Source organism: Eurosta solidaginis, chromosome 2, assembly GCF_040869045.1.
Source record: "Eurosta solidaginis isolate ZX-2024a chromosome 2, ASM4086904v1, whole genome shotgun sequence".
Taxonomy (NCBI): domain Eukaryota; kingdom Metazoa; phylum Arthropoda; class Insecta; order Diptera; family Tephritidae; genus Eurosta; species Eurosta solidaginis.
The window spans coordinates 27332433-27350639 of record NC_090320.1 but is presented as its reverse complement, the minus strand read 5'-3'; the positions used below and the strand labels follow the sequence as shown (position 1 = coordinate 27350639).

Here is an 18207-nt window from a genome sequence, read left to right as displayed (position 1 = left end):
CTTCTGCAAACGTTCGAATCGCTAAACTGTTATGTGTAGTTGAAAAAAATCACTCCAATATTCAGTATTGAAAACTGGTCTTTATTTAGATTACTTTGGGACTAGTACTTCACAATTATACTTCACTTCGCAACTGTTTAAATCACAACTGATTACTGATAACTCAGCTTGCGCTGCTTTTATACTCTCCGTTGCTTCATTCGCATATTTCTACTAAAGTCTAGACGATTCGCCTTCTAGAACTGCTGTATCTCCTGCTTGGTAATTGAGCTACATATATATGCGTGTGTATGTATGAGTAACAACTTCGGCTGATGATTACATCTGTGTGTGAGTTATCTCTTCGTTGCCTTATATATATGTGTGTAAATGATGATTGATGTGTTCATGTATGTATATACGAGTGGCGGCTTCATGTTTTTTTATTGTTGCGTGATTATTTATTTAGTATCAGCTTAGTGATGCTAATATTCGTCACAATATATAGAGATAAGATATAGTATACATATATACATAACTAATGTATATATTTTTTACATGTATTTCTTGTAGACGTGATGCGAAACGATAATTTACCAAAGAGAAGATGTTTGTCCGCCAAGTCCAAAAATCAGCATACGATCGACACAATCAACAAACTTACTATCCGTACTTCAGCAGTGCATCCGTGGGACGTGTGATCAACGTGCAACGGATGTGTAGTGAAAAAAAGGTTAACAACAACAAGAAAACAAAATAATGAAAGTATTGAAAAAACAAAACCAACAAAAAGCGTGCCCAGACGAGCTAAAACAAAAGTGAAAGAGCAGATGGAACTTCATTTGTACTTTGTAACAAATCAGGATAAAAAAGGCAAAAAAAATGTAGGGTACAAAAGGATAAAAATGTATATGTATCGTATGTAATTTTTTAAGCTTTGATTTTTCGAAACTTTTTCCTAATGCGCATAAATAACATAGCGCATGACTATAAATGCGTCAGTAAAAGTAAAAAAGACAAAATATTAGAAATATTTCAGAGTAATTTAAAAAACTTAACAAGAAAAAAAGCACAGTAAGCACCAAGACTTACCAGCCTAAATCGTACTCTGTGATAAACTTAATAAAACAGGAGAAGAACAAGAAACAAAAAGCAAAACAACTTTTATATATGAAACATTCAATAAATTCTATGTACATACGATATGTATTTCCATAGACTGGTCATACTGAGGGTTAGGTGCAGTTGAAAAAAAAAAACAAAAAAAGTTTGTTATCGAAAAGTTACGTAGCCTTTCATAAGATATCATTTATTTTATTTGTTTTATATAGTATATATCATATTCTTTACGTTGTACATAAACGCAAACATTCACACATATATGCATACATTCATACCTACCACATAGATCTATAGACATAACGCAAGTGCATACACGAATATTTAGAGAGCAAACAAAAAAATTTCTATTTTCGAATATTATTTTGGTGTTTATATATATATGAATTAAAGAGAATGTTGATACTGATTTTGAAGCGTAGCTTTTTCTAAATTATTTGTATGGCACTACTATTTTATTTTTAGGAATTCTTTAGGTAGCATAAATGTAGTTAATAGGAGCGTTCCATTGAGTTATCGAGGTCTGGCTCACACTAGTTATATATACATTAGACTGGGTTAGTCCCCATACAAAAAAAAAATTGCAAAATTTTTTTTTTGATCCTTCGAAATACAGCCGAAATAGTTTTTTCATTGTAACTTGGTTACTTAGCGTCCGATTTTTAAAATTTATATGTCATTATTTTGTCTTTAGGAAGATTCACATTTCCGTTTAATGTCCTTTTAAGCTATGAAGTCGTTTTCACATGATTAGGTCAGCTAACAATATTCTAAATAAAAAATCTTTGTGAAGTTTTTTCACTTTTCCCTTTCCTCTTATTCTGAACAATGTTCGAAAAAGGGAAAACCGGTTAATGGAGAAAATTAGGTATTATGAATGTGATTGAAGGGGAGATTGCTCTGCTATTTTTTAGGAGTTTTTTCACATGTTGAATTAAAGGGAATGCATCAAAATAGTTTAAGTTTACTATTTCTTATATGAAAAAAACACTAATTAGTACACATTTGTGCTAAATTATTGCCCCTATTACCGCTTACAACTCAACTCTGGTTGGGTTGAAATTTCGCAATTTGGTATTACAGATTACAACTCAGCCTGTCAAAACAAATGTCGGTTGAGTTGTCTAGTCTAACAACTTTATGTGGCATTACCGTTTACAACGTTGTGTTGGTGTAGTTGTCAAAGACGTCAAAATCTTACAACTGATTACTAGCAGTTGTCTCATACAATTTTGCAGTTGTTTTGAAAAAATGTAATGTTTTATAAGTCGGCTCACCACCTAATTTTCAACAAAAATTTTCAAAGTTGGTATCAAAAGACACGTTTCGACCTCCGAATTAAGAATCCGAAAACAAAATTAAAAATTTAATTTCTGTCATATCATTTCGGTTCAAATTTACATGTGGATGTTGTATTTGCGCAGAATAATGTTCTATGGAAAAAAATTTGGTCCGGCCTCATATTTCGGACACTCTTGGGGCCATTTTGTGGGTTTTTGTAATAATTTTTCGACAGAAATAAAATTTTTAATTTCCGCTTTCGAATCCTAAAAACGGAGATCGAAACACGTCTTTTGATACCACCTTTGACAAGAGTTAGATGGTGCACGGCCTCATAAAACGGTACCCAAAAAAAACAAAAAATTGAAAGCCGGTAGTTTAACCTTTTTTAATCAAACAATAATCAACATTTACACATTTATAGAAAAAACAACGTTTAAACGAAATATTTCATTGAATAACTATTTGACTTTATGGAGCGACATTCCGAAGTTGGACGAGGCTGGCCGCAGTTCGGACGCAGCCAAAATAGGTGAAATTATGCGGACGTGAGTCCCATTGATACTAACACTACTCCTGGGAATCCTGTTCTAGAGTAAAATACAATTGTTGCTGTTTGGGCTTTAATCCACTTCGCACAAATATGCTCCTCAATAATATCTAAAACCAGTCCAACACCAAAATCATTTGCACAGCATATTTGATAGCTGCCGTCAGCAAGGAATCGGAGTGAGACGCATAATTTTAAAATAGGGGTAAAGCCTTCCTGCGAACGCGTTTGCGGAAATGGTCCTTAATTTTGTTTAGTAATGAGCAAAATGCTTCCTTTCAAATCTGCAAAATAACTTCATGAGAAGCTCATCATTTGTCACTTAGACATTTTCTTACTTGGTGCTTGGTAGTTCCAAGGGATTGGAATGATCACGCGAATGTTTTCCGTATTCGCGACATGTCAATCACCAACATTTTTGCCATTATAAAATAGATTTTCATATAATGTCCGTTTTGCTTTTATTTTGTAAATGCTTAAATATCCTCCACAAAATGATCAGCTGTTCATTTATCTGTCAAATCATCACTTTCTGAAGTTGGCAACTCAACTCAACTTCAACTGAAATAAGTTGTAATTCGTAATACCAAACAGGAGTTGAGTTGTCTGAAAGTTGAGTTGTTTTAAATACAACCCAACTAAGTTGAGTTGTATACCGTAACAGGGGCATATATTAACGTTCTACCACAAAACTCTTTGTTACAGTCCAAAAGTATATTGTAACGAATTTAGGGAAATTCCGCTCATTTACAACCTTCTGCTAACGTTCGTATCGCTTAACTGTCGAATAAATAACTCCAATATTCTGTATTGCAAATTGGTTTTTATTAGATTGCTTTGGGAGTAGTACTTTACAACTAATAGCGTGTTTAAATGAAACTGATCACTGATTACTCAGTTTGCGCTGCTTTTATACTCTCCGTTGGTTCATTCGCATATTTCTACTAAAGTCTAGACGTTTCGCATTCTAGAACTGCTGTATGTCCTGCTTCGTAATTTCTATATACATGTATACTTGTAGTTTATGTCTATCTTATAGCCATATGCGGGTGTATGCGTGAGTACTGCTGCGGCTGATGATTACATGTGTTTGCGAGTATCTCTTCGTTGCCTTGTATGTACATATGTGTGTAAATTATGATTGATTTGTTTACGTACACAAGAGTGACAGCTTGCTTTATTGTTGTTGTGCCTTTATTTATTTAGTATCAGCTTAGTGATGCTAATATTCGTCACAATATAAATAAGCAACGGAAGAATTCTAAGCAAATTTGATGCAGTCATCCAGAAATTGCGCAGGGATTTTTTAAGAAGGCTTCAATCGATTTTGGCATATACGAAAGAGGAATTCAACTCGACTTGGCGGCCAGAATATTGTTTTGCTGAATGGAAGCAGGCCACTGCAGCGGATTTGTGCTATCGCACAGTCTTCTTATGCTCCTCTGTTTGTGTTGCTATGGCACCAATTCGCTACGTATTTCAGTCAATGTTTATATTTTATTTCTAAATTTTAAACAAATTCGCAACAATAACTAAACTTTTCAATTTGTTAAACGAAAATAGAAATGTACAACAAAATTTTAATTGACAAATCAGCGGACTTCGAAAATTCGAAACTCGTATTCCCCAATTATTGTTCTCCCTAGCAGAAAAGAATTGGAGAAATTTTTTCGCGGCAATAAAAAAATCCGCGAGAACAAAGTTCCGAGTTAATATTTAGAATGGGTTATATATATCTTGATTTTTTTCTTAGCGTAGATTAATTGTATTATTATACTATATGTAGATATTTAATTGTTTACCATTTTATTTATATTATATTCATTTATGTGAAGCTGTGTGATGTTTTTGGTTTTCCACAAATTAATATAAAATATATATTTTTAAGCTAACTGCCTTTTGAATCAATATTTGCTAAAACAAAAATTGTTGAGAAGCTTATGTGCATTACGCTGTATGATAAAATCAATTTTATATACATGCGTTTTTAACCCAAAAAGCATTTTTTTTAGATATTGAGTAAAAAAGGAATTTGTTCGTTTTTCGGAGTTAGCTTTCAAAGTTCGAAATTGACTTCCGAAATGTAATTATATCTTTAAGGAAAATGAATTAATATTGTAACGAATTTTGGGTAATTCGGCTTATTCCGAACCTTCTGCTGACGTTCGAATCGCTAAACTGTTGAATAAATAACTCCAATATTCAATAATGCAAAATGGTCTTTATTAGACTAAGTACTTTGAGGTACTTCACAATAACACTTATACTTCACAACTATTAGCGTGCTTAAATCAAAACTGATAGATGATGAAAAAGTAGCTGGCGCTGCTTTTATACTCTCCGTTGCTTTATTCGCACATTTCTACTAAAGTCTAGACGTTTCGCCTTCTAGAACTGCTGTATCTCCTGCTTGGTAATTGAGCTACATATTGCGTGCGTATGTGTGAGTAACAACTTCGGCTGATGACTACATCTGTGGTTGAGTTATCTCTTCCTTGCCTTGTATGTATGTGTGTAAATGATGACTGATTTGTTCATGTACACAAGAGTGGCAGCTTGCTCCATTTTTGTTGTGCCTTTATTTACTAATAACATAGTGATGCTAAAATTCGCCACAATATATTAAGTTTATCAAGAATCTCAAAATTGTAGGTCTTTAAAGGAAAAGTGATAATTAGAGCCAAGAATAAGTATGCCCAAATGATCAGGATAACGATCTGAGTTGATTTAGGCATGTCCGTCTGGCCATATGCCTGTTTGAACGCAAACTAGTCCCTAAATTTTCGAGATATCTTAATGAAATTTGGTCAACGGTTATATTTCGGTGTACGATTAGACATTTGGAATACTTTAGAAATTTCTATCGAACTAGCGAATGTCAAACTAGTCGAATTCTCGCCTTTTGTTTAAGATTTGTCAATGCCACAATGCAGAAAATTAAGTTATAAAAATATATGGATACTAGCTAACTGTGCAAATCGACTGCCGAGTGGAATATAACCCTATCTCGGCTGCCGTTTCGGAAACGCCATATCTCAGAAGACGTTTGAATAACGCCATATTTCAAAATGTATTGCAAAAACATCCTATCTTACAATTCGATTGAAGAACGCCCATCTCGGAATAATTCTGAAATAGGGCGTTGTTCAAACATCTTCCAAGATAGGGCGTTTTTCGGAATGGCAGCCGTGATAGATTTGCAATAATTATTTTTTTTTTAATATTTTCACAAAACCTCCAAAAAATCACACAGCTTATTCATTGGTTTGGGTACTCTCTAAATTTGATAATAAAAAAGTCCCTTTCACTAATTTAATAGAATAAATCCTTATTCGTAGTAAATTTCACTGTCGTATTTAGTAACGGTATTTATTGGCGTTTAAAAAGCACTTGGGCATAATAGCCGGAATAAAACGTAGTTGGAGGTCCATAAAAGATAATGAGAATTCTTAGCTTGGAGTGGAATTCGTATTTTATCAAAAATAATTAAAAAAGAGAAGAAAGTAAAAAATGGGAATTTTTCGAAGAAAACTATGCTTACATAAATAAATAAATTATTGAAAGTGCTATTGAAATTTAAAATAGCCATATTCATAACTTGAAAAAAAAAACTCTTTATATATTTGAATTTTAAATATTCAAAATTTTCAAAGTTTAAAAAAAAATTAACTAAACCTTCTTCACAAAAGTTGTGGCTAAACAACAAAATGCTATAAGCCCGACCATATTTTTTTTTATTAACAAATTTGCGTGTTTTCAAAATTTTCTTTAGTGTCTTAAAAAATAATTTCTAATTGAATTCCTGTTGTTGTTTTATCGGCCTTCATGGTTAACATTTAAACAATAGTCAAGCTCTAAGCCAAATCAAATATATAAAATTTAAACCACAAAATGATTATGTGTAAACATATATTTGTCAATTTTTATTTATGTCGATATTTCGACTTCGTTCTGAAGTCATTTTCAGGAACCGTGGAATGCATGGTCTACTGGTTTAAATATAATTGAATTCCTGAAATAAGTAATAAATAAAATATGTCCTGAGAGCAAAATTATTTATTTTAAAATGCGTTTTAGAAAAAATTTATTTTTATATTTTTAAAATTTTTTTTTCAATTTGATATATTCATTTAAGTTTTTTAGGAGTTTATTAATTTTACACGCAGCAGCCCGTATTAATAATTTGAAAACTCATTTTTTTGTTTCATTTCTTAACCTTTTAGCTACTTCCAACAGAAATTTCATTTTAAAATCGAAAAGTTAAAAAAAGTGGATTTTTTAATTAATGCCCCTATTACCGTTTACAACTCAACTGTTTCAGTTGAAATTTTCCAATTTGGTATTACGGATTTTAACTCAACCTGTAAAAAAAATGTCGGTTGTGGCATTACCGTTTACAACTTTATGTTGATGTAGTTGTCAAAGACATACAAATTTGACAACTGATTACTAAAAAATTTGACAACTGATTACTAGCAGTTGTTTCATACAATTCTTACAAATCGCGGCCGAAGGCCCCCAACGCGGAAAGGTGTTCTGTGCAAGAAACCTATGGATCGGGCCTAATATTTCGGACCATCTCGGGGCCATTTTATGGGTTTTTGTAAATTTCTTTCGATAGAAATAAAATTTTTAATTTCCGCTACCGGATTCTCGAAACATGTCTTTCGATACCACCTTTGATACTTTTTGAAAAAAAAATTAGATAGGACACCTTCTTGTAAAATGTTGCCAGAAAAAAATGGAAAGCGAGTAATTAAACCTTTTTAAGTTAATTTAAACAAACTTTATAATCAGCATTTTTGTACACATTTATAGAAAAAAAGCAGTTTTCAACCAAGGATTACATTGAACATCTTTTTGGCCTTCTGGGGCGACATCCCGAAGTTGGACGAGGCAAGGCGCAGTGCTATGCAGTCAAAATAGGTGAAATTATGCGAACGTGAGTCCCATCGATACTACCCGCTACTCCTGGGAATCCTGTTTTAAAGTAACATGCGCTTTCTCTGGAGTCATATGGTTTTTAATCCACTTCGCACAAATATGCTCCGCAATATCTAAAACCTCTTTATTAACTGCAGACGTTGTCCAGTCCAACACTAAAATCATTTCCACAGAATTTTTGACATCTGCCGTCAGCAAGGAGTGTAGTTTTAAAATAAGGGTACACCCGTCCCTCGAGCAATATCTTTCCTTATTTAACCGAAAATAACTTACAAATCTTCAAAATAACTTCTTCTAATGAAGTCATCATTTGCCACTTACAACGTTTTCTTACTTGGTGCTTGGTAGTTTCAAGGGATTGGAGTGATCATGCGAATTTTTTCCGTTTTCGCGACACGTCAATTTTGTCACCAAAATTTTCGTCGTTATAAAATAAATGTAATGTTATTTAATTGATATCCATTTTGCTATTAAAAAAAAATCAATTTTGCAAATGCTTGAATTTCCGCCACAAATTGATCATCTGTTCATTTATCTGTCTAATCATCACTTTTTTAGGTTGGCAACATCAATTCAACTTCAACTGAAGTTGAGTTGAGTTGTCTTAAAGTTGAGTTGTTTTAATTACAACCCAACTAAGTTGAGTTGTAAACCGTAATAGGGGAATTTTTTTTAATTTATATCTTTCTAAATTATATTTTTTTTTATTTTGCAAGTCTCAAATTTTTTTATTTTGTTATTTAAGAAATTATCTTTGAATAATAATTTTTCGAAATCTTTCTTTTCTCATGAGCCATAAATTTCATATCACCATTCACAAGCTAAGAACGTTTTGTTTTTTTATTTTGTCTCACCCTAATAAACACTAACTTTTTTACAAAATTATCTTTCGAAATTTTTCTTTTCTCATGAGCCACAAATTTCATATCACCATTCACAAGATAAGAACGTTTTGTTTTTTATTTTGTCTCACCCTAATAAACAGTAACTTTGTTAAATTTTTGTACTTGTTCTATGTATATCAACAGCACCGTAAACAAATGAAGTATTAAATCCTTTAAGTAATTGGTGATTGTAATTGTATATGCATTATAACTATTAGTTGAAAATTTAATGTGGCCTTCTTTAATTGAAAAAATTAAATAATAATAATAATTACTATTATTAATAAAAAAAAAAACAAAGTCTACCTACCATAAATTGGAAGAGTAAGGTATACGAAAAAAGTCATAAGGCGTACATATAATAAAGGGCCCATTGCTCATACTTAGCATAGACTTGACTTGACTTGAGAACTGTCACTTATAGTTCTGTTAAATGAACATTGCATATTATTGATTACTTAAAACGTAGCAACACTTAACTTGACTTAGAAGTCTGTTGAATTTTGATTTTCTATGTAAGTTCATTTTGAGATGCCATTTGTTTTTTTCCATTTAATTTTGACATTTTGTCATACAAATTGACATTAATTGATTGTTTTAAACAATTTTTATACTCATAAATTAATTGTAGTACTCAAAATTAACTTTGTTTAAAAACCACCACTTTTTGTAGCAAATATTTCACAATAAAATATAAAATGACAGCTGGAAAACAGCTGATTATGATGCCAGATTGTATGCGCTAAGTGGAGTATAATCGTGGCTAATGCCAAGTAAAGTCAAGTCTATGCTAAGTATCAGTAATGGGCACTTAAGGAATGATTAAAATAACAGAGAAAAACGTTGTCAACATGCGAATAAATATTTAGGTGTAATAAAAAAAAATAAAAAATTAAGCATACACAATGGAAAGTTAATTTTACTACACCCACACACGCGTGGATGCATTAATAAAATATTTTTATAATTACTATATAGAATACATACACGAGTTTGTGTCATACATACATATTACGCATAGATGGGCAGCTCGCATTAGGATTAAAAATTCAGTTACAAAATTTACTTGGCCAACTCCACAACTGGGCGTCCGCCCAGATTTCTGCACCGTAAAGGAGTAAAGTAACCGAGGCTGATGCAAGCATCTTCCTTGTACATGGCTTTGGACCGCCTGTGTTTGCTATTATTTTACTAAGGTTTGCTATTGTGAGCGCAGCCTTTTCGCAGGCTTCTCGGATGTTGTCTGAGAAGGTGAGCTTACTATCTAGCCTCACACCCAGATATTTCGTTGAACTGCGTGTTCCTATTAGCTGGTGCTAAACCATCATATTCCTGAAAGTGGAAAACTACTGCCTCTTTGTAAGGATAACGATCTCCGTTTTTGCTGTTGCTAGTTGGAGACTGTGATCATCCATCCACCTATTTACACTGTGCACAACCTGGTTTACTTTCAGCTATGCCAGCTCGCAGGTTCGTGCTGTTATCACAAATGCTACATAGGCGAGGAGGAAGGTGCTTTTTGGCATGTCAAATCGAAGAAGACTGTCGCATGTAATAATCTAGCGATCGGGACCTAGTACCGAACTACCCTGAGCCGCTCCGCCTGTTATTTTTACCATTCTTTGACTGTGAGTGGTTTCATACATATCTGCTTTCTAGTGCCTCAAGCATGTCGCCCCACATGGCTATATCGAAAGCGATTTTGACGTCCAGCGTGGCCAGCAAGACTATCGGTCTTGCTCTGTGGCACGCTGTCTCAGCTTTCTTGACTGCGTCTTTCTTCCAGAAATCATGCTGTCGGCGAGAGAGTCCTCCTACGACCTCTGATGCTCTCGTGATTCGTTGCTACAGGAGGCTCTCCACCAATTTGGCATCCATTGTGAACTGCTCCTCTAGAAATCATGCTGTCAGCGAGAGCGTCCTCTCCGTCCTCTAATGCTCTCGTGATTCATTGCAGTAGGAGACTATCCAACAATTTGTTCGACATGCATAGTGGGCGGTAAGAGAGTTGGTGTGTCCTTTCCCTTTTGGAATATGAACTCATCTGGTGGGGAAAAAATCTTTCGTCGAGACATTTGTTGTACATGTGCTACATAAATTCTGGGCAGTTATGTCATAGTGCGCCGGACAGTTTATGAAATTGTTCTATGTTGTGGTCTTCATGAGGAACTGGCCCATCCTCCATGGGTGGTTGGAGGGGAAACAACATTCATAATGTTTCTTATTTTGTCCTCGTCCATCAGCTGGTTTGACGGACGGATCTTTTTAATTACTGTTACATATGCTGTCTCCAGGGGTATCGATCCACTTGCTTGCAAATCGCTTTCCAGGAATTAAGATTGCGACTTTTCTAGAGCCTCAGGTCTGCCATGTACGCAGGCTGCTAGCCTTCGCATCCTGTGGCATATTTTCCGCAGCTCCGCGTTTTTGCGTTGCAAACAGTACATACTTTTTACCCCTCCACGTTCCTGTCCGTGGTCCACCTTTCACGCTTATGCAAACTGCCTATTTATGATATTATGTATGTATACATGTATAGTATGTACTAAACCAAAACAATATGTCTGTATATATTAAACTTTTCTGTATGTATGCAATCTGTATGCTCTGTAGATATACTTACAAAACAATAACAAAAATTAAAAAAGAAAATACACTATAACATAAGCAAATTACAGCTAAAATGGTCTTTTCAATTGTGGACTATAAGACCAATATAAAAAAATAAAAATAAATCAGTTCCTGGTATGCTGACTTTGCGAAACGTCTTGAAAAAGTCAAAAAAACAAAATCTTTATTATATTATGTATAACTTGAAAAGTAGGTAATATGTAGATAATGGAGTAAATTATAATAAAACAAAAATAAAAGGTCGTTCTTAAATATGTACGTTATTTGTTTAAATTACAGGAAGGGAGATTTAAGCTAAGCTTCTCTTTCAATTTGTGACGTCGTACATTACAAATTGGCGAGACCTACATACACATAGATACGGGGACGGGATGGCCTAGAAGGTTAAATGTGGTCATATTTTTCGTTCCCGAGATGGCCAGGCTAGTCCTATATGGTGCTTTGTTACCGGAACGTACCGTATCTATATCCGGCAAAGGACCATCAACATCGATAACACTCCCCAAAACCTTCGGGGAGTGTCTTTATCGTTAATATAACAACAACAACAGGAGTTGGTACGGCGCATGCATCAGCTTCTTTGCGATCGGACATGGTGGGTACCTATATATAATGCACAAAAAAAAATTAATAAAATCTTTCTTGGTTGAAGAAACATATAGGGCAATTGTGGTGCTGGGTCATTTATGTACCGATACCTTTCAAATTTGCCCTAAAGGGTTAATGTTAGACGTTAATGTCAAATTGTGGATTAATCTACAAGTTAGTACCTATCATCATATATATTATTTCTAATTGCTGTTTTTATGTACGAGTCCCTTTTTCGCTCTTATTTGGAATTCAAATCTATAAATAAAGTTTTGGTTGTAAAGATGGAGATTCGGGCTATTAGCGAGCTTTGTGCAATTTTGGTCGTAGAGCTTTTCTTTAGATATATTTTATTAAAATAATTTGTTAAAAATAAACGATTGTGAGCACACAAATAAGTATATTTGTACTATGGCACTATTGTAAATATTTGCACTGCACTACCGGCAGTTGCTCCCATACGCCAGATGGCAGCGCAAGCTGTAAGTTTTAATTGATTGATAGAACAGGTGATTTATGTTGATATTTGATAAGAGACATATATTGGTTGCGCAAGATGCGCACGGGTCAGGCTCGTGTATATTATTTTTAATTGCTGTTTTTATGTACGGGTCCCTTTTTCGCTCTTATTTGGAATCCAAATCTATAAATAAAGTTTTGGTTATAAATATGGAGATTCGGGATATTAGCGAGCTTTGGGCAATAGTGCTTTTGTTTAGCTACATTTTATAAAAATAATTTGTCAAAAATAAACGATTGTGAGCACGCAAAGAAATCTATTTGTACTATGGCACTATTGTTAATATTTGAACTGCATTACCGGCAGTTGCTACCATACGACAGATGGCAGCGCAAGCTGTAAGTTTTAATTGATTGATAAAACAGCCGATTTCTGTTGATATTTGATAGGAGACTTGTATATTGGTTGCGCCAGATGCGCACGGGTCCGGCTCGTATATTTTAAAAGCAAAAACTTTGCCATTTGGCTATGGTTCAAGAGTGAGTGGTACAAAACCGACAGAAGTTATCAATAAACCGATTAACCACCCAAGCGCCATAACCGTTACCGATAAAATATTGAATCGAATCGTGCCTTAGTCTACAAGTGGGTAGCTATATAATGCATTGAAAAATATATAAAAATGTTGCTTGATTCAAGAGATATACACATTAATCGGGTTTGTCGTCAGTAGTTGTCGATAAACTTGACATCTCACGTAGCGCCTGAACCGTTAATGATGGAACCAAGAATCAAATTAAGATTAATCTACAAGATGAAAATATTTGAAGTTCAAAACTAAACAACGAGTATCCTTTTATTGGACATTATCAAATCGTTTAGAGAAGTAAGCGGCAAGTGAGAATAACATGCTCCGCCCCCTGGACTCTATCACACATTTCGGCATATTATGATGTCTGCACAAAAAGAAGCAGTGTGGTCAATAATTTAAGCATGTGTGAGGATAGTAAGTATCTTCGTTTTCTAAATTAATGAAAACCCAAGAAAAAGAAAGCAGTTTGTTTTTGTTGTCTCAAAGTAGCAGCAAAGGCACAACGCATTCGACGACCGCGTACGCCGCGGATATTTTTAAATCAAACAATGCAATAATGCAGATATTTACAGATTACGTTGTAATAAAGTGTTTTTTGCATTTCACCTTACCACCAAACGCTATAAAATATGGGCTCCTACATATTGCCTGCCTTCATTTAGAATGTGCCAAGTGCCTGAGCTAGCCGTAGAGAGGCGTATAAATAGATTTAGCTTTTATATTGACATTCATTCCCAATGCTTTTCCCTACAGAAAAAAAAAAAATAATTAAAATTACGGATTAACACAAAATATGTTTGCCAGCGTTTTGTTGTTGTTACTATTGTTGAGTGTGGCACCTTTAAAAAAATTTCTCACGACCACTGCCTTCACTACTATTCACTAACTGCGCACATTTGTATCAATTATGAAATACACGCAGCAAAAAATTTAATCACGTTTAGCAGCGAATAGAAAAATAGCACTGACAACTTTTATGGATTTTCAATCGCTTCCCAAGGCAGTCGGTTCTATGTACCGGAGCGACTCGGGATTTTTCCCGACCAAGGACTGTCATTTCAGTGTGACCCCATCTAATTTGTTTCGTCCCTCCCACAAATTGTCATCCTCCCAGCAGCTCCTTGCAGCAGGACTGCTCCATATTCTCTTACTCCGGGAAGGCATCGAATCCAATCCGGGTCCGTCTCCTGACCCCGGTCCTGAGAAATGGTTTTGCTGCATCTGCCGGAAAAGAATCTTTTTAGGACGGTCATACTCTGTTCAGTGTGTCTCGTGCAAGGGATGGTTGCATCGGACAGGTTGTTCTGGGCTTGATCCCAAAACCCGACGTCCACGTAATTTTTATAAATCTTTTGTGGCTCCTTGCTGTTCACGCCCAAGGGCGTCCCGTAGTCTACGTCTAAGCGCCCCCCCCCCCCCCCACTACCTTCCAGCAGCCCCGCTGCTCAGCAAGCCACAACAAGTACCCGCTGCTGCTCGCGCCCCACGGCGCCAAGAACTCAAACAGCTGCTACCACTCATAACTACAATCTTCGTAGTAGAGTCGGAAGCAATGCTGAGCAACAGCCCCTGCCCCCGTCTTCTCCCCCCCTCTTTTCCGGCAGCAATCGTGTAGGTCAGGGAAACAGACTCTTAGTCCCTACCTCCGTTTGCACCGTTTGCCAGCACAGACAATATATGTTTGCGACATCCGCCCAATGCAGCTCCTGCTTTGGGTGGTGCCACTTTCCTAGATGTTCTGGTCTCCGCGGCGGCAACCCCCCGACGGGTTTCATCGCGCCATGTTGCCAGGTCGCAAACCCAAATTATCCGGGTACCCCAATGCTTGCCCAAGGACGCCCAACCCTAGGGCAGAACAGCAATTGCGTCCTGGCCTTCCCCAACCCAGGCGTAGTCACCCGTCACTTACCCCCAGAGTGGCGACGTCTCCCCTTATGCACTTCAGAATTCTGCAGTTAAACTGTAATGGACTAACTGGGAAGATTACGGAGATAGTCGATTTCATGAAGCGGCACAACATCCGCATTGCTGCGATTCAAGAGACTAAACTCACAGCAAGATCTGCATTGCAGACCTGCTCTGGGTATAACGTCCACAGGAAAGACCGCGAGAGCGGAAATGGAGGCGGTCTCGCGTTTATCATACACCACTCTGTGCAATATTATATATTTGATCCTGGCATCGACCGCAGGGACAATGTCTTAGAACGTCAGGGCCTATCTGTCCGGTCAGGCGATGCAAACCTAGAAATCATCAACATCTACATCCCTCCTGCTACCTGTTGCCCCAGTGGATACCGCCCTAATATCAGGGCCTTACTCACTGGCAACAATCGCATTATCTTAGGCGATTTCAATGCCCATCATGATCTATGGCATTCAAACTTGCGGGCGGACAGTAGGGGTGAGATGTTGGCGGATCAAATAGAAGAAACGACGTTCTGCACAATAAACTGAGACGCCCCCACACGTATGGTAGGTAGCTGTCACAGCTCGCCAGATATCTCAATCGTGAGCGCAGAACTCGTAAACTGCGTCAACTGGCAGCCGATGGTAACATTGGCATCCGACCACCTGCCCATACTTATTTCGCTTGAGCGTACCGCCGACTTAATCGTCACTGAAAAACGCACTTTCATAAACTTCAAAAAAGGAAAGTGGGAAGAATATAAATCCTTTACAGACAGCCGCCTAGCTGCCCTCCCTATCCCGACTGATGCCCGCCAAGGGGAGCGTGCCTTCCGTAAGGTCATTAAATCCGCCTCGGCACATTTCATTCCCGCCGGGAGAATTCCCGAAATCCGGCCCCACTTCCCGGCGGAGGCCGCAAACTTAGCGAGAGAACGTGACTTTATAAGACAGCTTGAACAAGGCGACTCCCAAATAAGGGATATAAACCAACGCATCAGATTGCTTGTGGATGAACACAAGCGGGCGAAATGGGAGGAGCACCTAAGAGGTTGTAACCTCTCTACCGGTGTGGGTAAACTTTGGTCCACCGTAAAGTCCCTATCGAATCCGACTAAGCACAAAGACAAAGTTTCCATCGCCTTTGGCGACAAAGTGCTGTCGGACGCGAAAAAATGCGCGAGCGCTTTCTGCCGACAATATATAATGCATCCTACGGTCGACAAAGATAGACGGAGAGCCAATAGACGCGCACATAAACACAAATTCAGCGCGTCACCAATCACCATCACCGCTAAAGAGGTTGAGGACGCCATTGGTCGTGCTAAACCATCCAAAGCAGTGGGCCCAGACGGCATAGCCATGCCGATGCTTAAAAACCTAGGGGAAGAGGGTTTCAAATATTTAGCGCATGTCTTCAATCTGTCTCTTTCCACCTTTGTCATACCTGAGAAATGGAAAATGGCCAAGGTGGTCCCGCTACTAAAGCCTGGGAAACCAGCTAACATAGGTGAGTCGTATCGTCCGATATCTCTCCTATCGCCAGTGGCAAAGACGCTTGAAGCCATTTTGCTCCCTTATTTCCAAGCAAATTTGCAGCTAGCCCCTCATCAGCATGGCTTCAGAAAACTCTATAGCACTACCACCGCGCTAAATGCCATTGGCACCCAGATAAATTGCGGTTTAAATCAATACCCCCACCATAGAACAGTACTCGTAGCGCTAGACCTATCAAAAGCTTTTGATACGGTCAACCATGGCTCGTTACTGCAAGACCTGGAAGGGTCTATCCTTCCACCATGTCTTAAAAGGTGGACCGCAAATTATCTGGGTGGTCGGCAGGCATCGGTGCAATTTAGAAACGAAACATCAAAACCAAGGAGAATTAAACAAGGGGTGCCACAGGGTGGTGTCCTATCCCCACTTTTGTTTAATTTCTACATATCTAAGCTACCTTCACCACCGGAAGGAGTCACAATCCTACGCCGATGACTGCACAATAATGGCCACAGGCCCAGGCCCAAAGATCGATGCGCTATGCAATAAAATCTCTCCAGTTTTTTCGCCTCGCGAAACCTGGCATTATCACCGACTAAATCTTCCGCGACCTTATTTACAACATGGACGCCCCAAATTTCGACCATTTTGAACATCCACGTCGATGGCACTACGCTACCGACTGTCCGACACCCCAAAATTTTGGGTGTGACGTTTGATCAGGATCTACATTTTGGTGAGCACGCAACCGCAATTGTTCCTAGAATTCAGAGCCGTAACAAAATCCTCAAATCCCTCGCTGGCAGTACTTGGGGAAAAGATAAAGAAACGCTCATGACTACATACAAAGCAATTAGCCAGCCGATTACGTGCTACGCGTCACCCATATGGTCGCCAAGCCTAAAAACCACCCACTGGAAGAAACTACAGGCCTGCCAAAATACTGCTCTCAGAATCGCCACGGGCTGTCTTCTTATGTCCCCAGAACACCATCTGCATAATGAGGCGAGAATACTCCCCATCAGAGAGAGAAATGAGATGCTGACCAAACAGTTCCTGTTGAATACCCAGAAACCTGGGCATCCCAACAGACATCTGATTGATGAACCAGCACCGCCTAGGGGCTTAAGGAGTCATCTCCGTAAGCATTTTGAGGAAATACGGCACCTGATAACCCAGCCGTATGGAGTGAAAAAACACAAGCAGGTCCTTGGTGAACTCCATAAACAGGCGTCGGACCTTTATGCCGGGAATTGTCCGGTGAATCCAGTACTTAACGAAAATTATCCAAAACTTGCGGAAGAGGAACGCATACTCCCCAGGGAAACGCGTGTCACTCTTGCTCAACTTCGTTCTGGATACTGTAACAGGTTAAACTCTTACCTATCCAGAATCAACCCCGACATACAAAATGTATGCCCCGTTTGCAATGTGTCCCCACATGACACCAACCATCTCTTCAATTGTAATGTGGAACCAACGCCTCTAACACCGCTTTCCTTATGGTCCACCCCTGTTTAAACGGCAAGTTTCTTTGGACTCCCGTTAGAGGATATTGATGACAATTTGTGATCGGTCGCGGCTATTAGGTGGGGCGAGCATTGCTACAACAACAACAACAACATGGATTTTCAATTAAATTCTTTTTATACTCAGCTGAGCAGAGCTCACAGAGTATATTAATTTTGTTCGCATAACGGCAATTCGTAACGGCATAAACTAATCGAGATAGATATAGACTTTTATATATCAAAAAGCGAAAAAGAAATTCATTT

The 18207-nt window shown here is 37.5% G+C and overlaps 1 protein-coding gene across 1 annotated transcript in view; it reads left to right on the top strand.

Moving 5' to 3' along the window:
• Npc1a (Niemann-Pick type C-1a) overlaps nucleotides 1-11646 on the top strand; it is a 95860-nt gene extending 84214 nt beyond the window's left edge. Inside the window, exon 13 of the mRNA XM_067764759.1 lies at nucleotides 553-11646. Coding sequence (XP_067620860.1) covers nucleotides 553-558 — 6 coding nt within the window. The 3' untranslated portion in view covers nucleotides 559-11646. The remainder of the gene's footprint in view (nucleotides 1-552) is intronic.
• Nucleotides 11647-18207: the final 6561 nt, after the last annotated feature.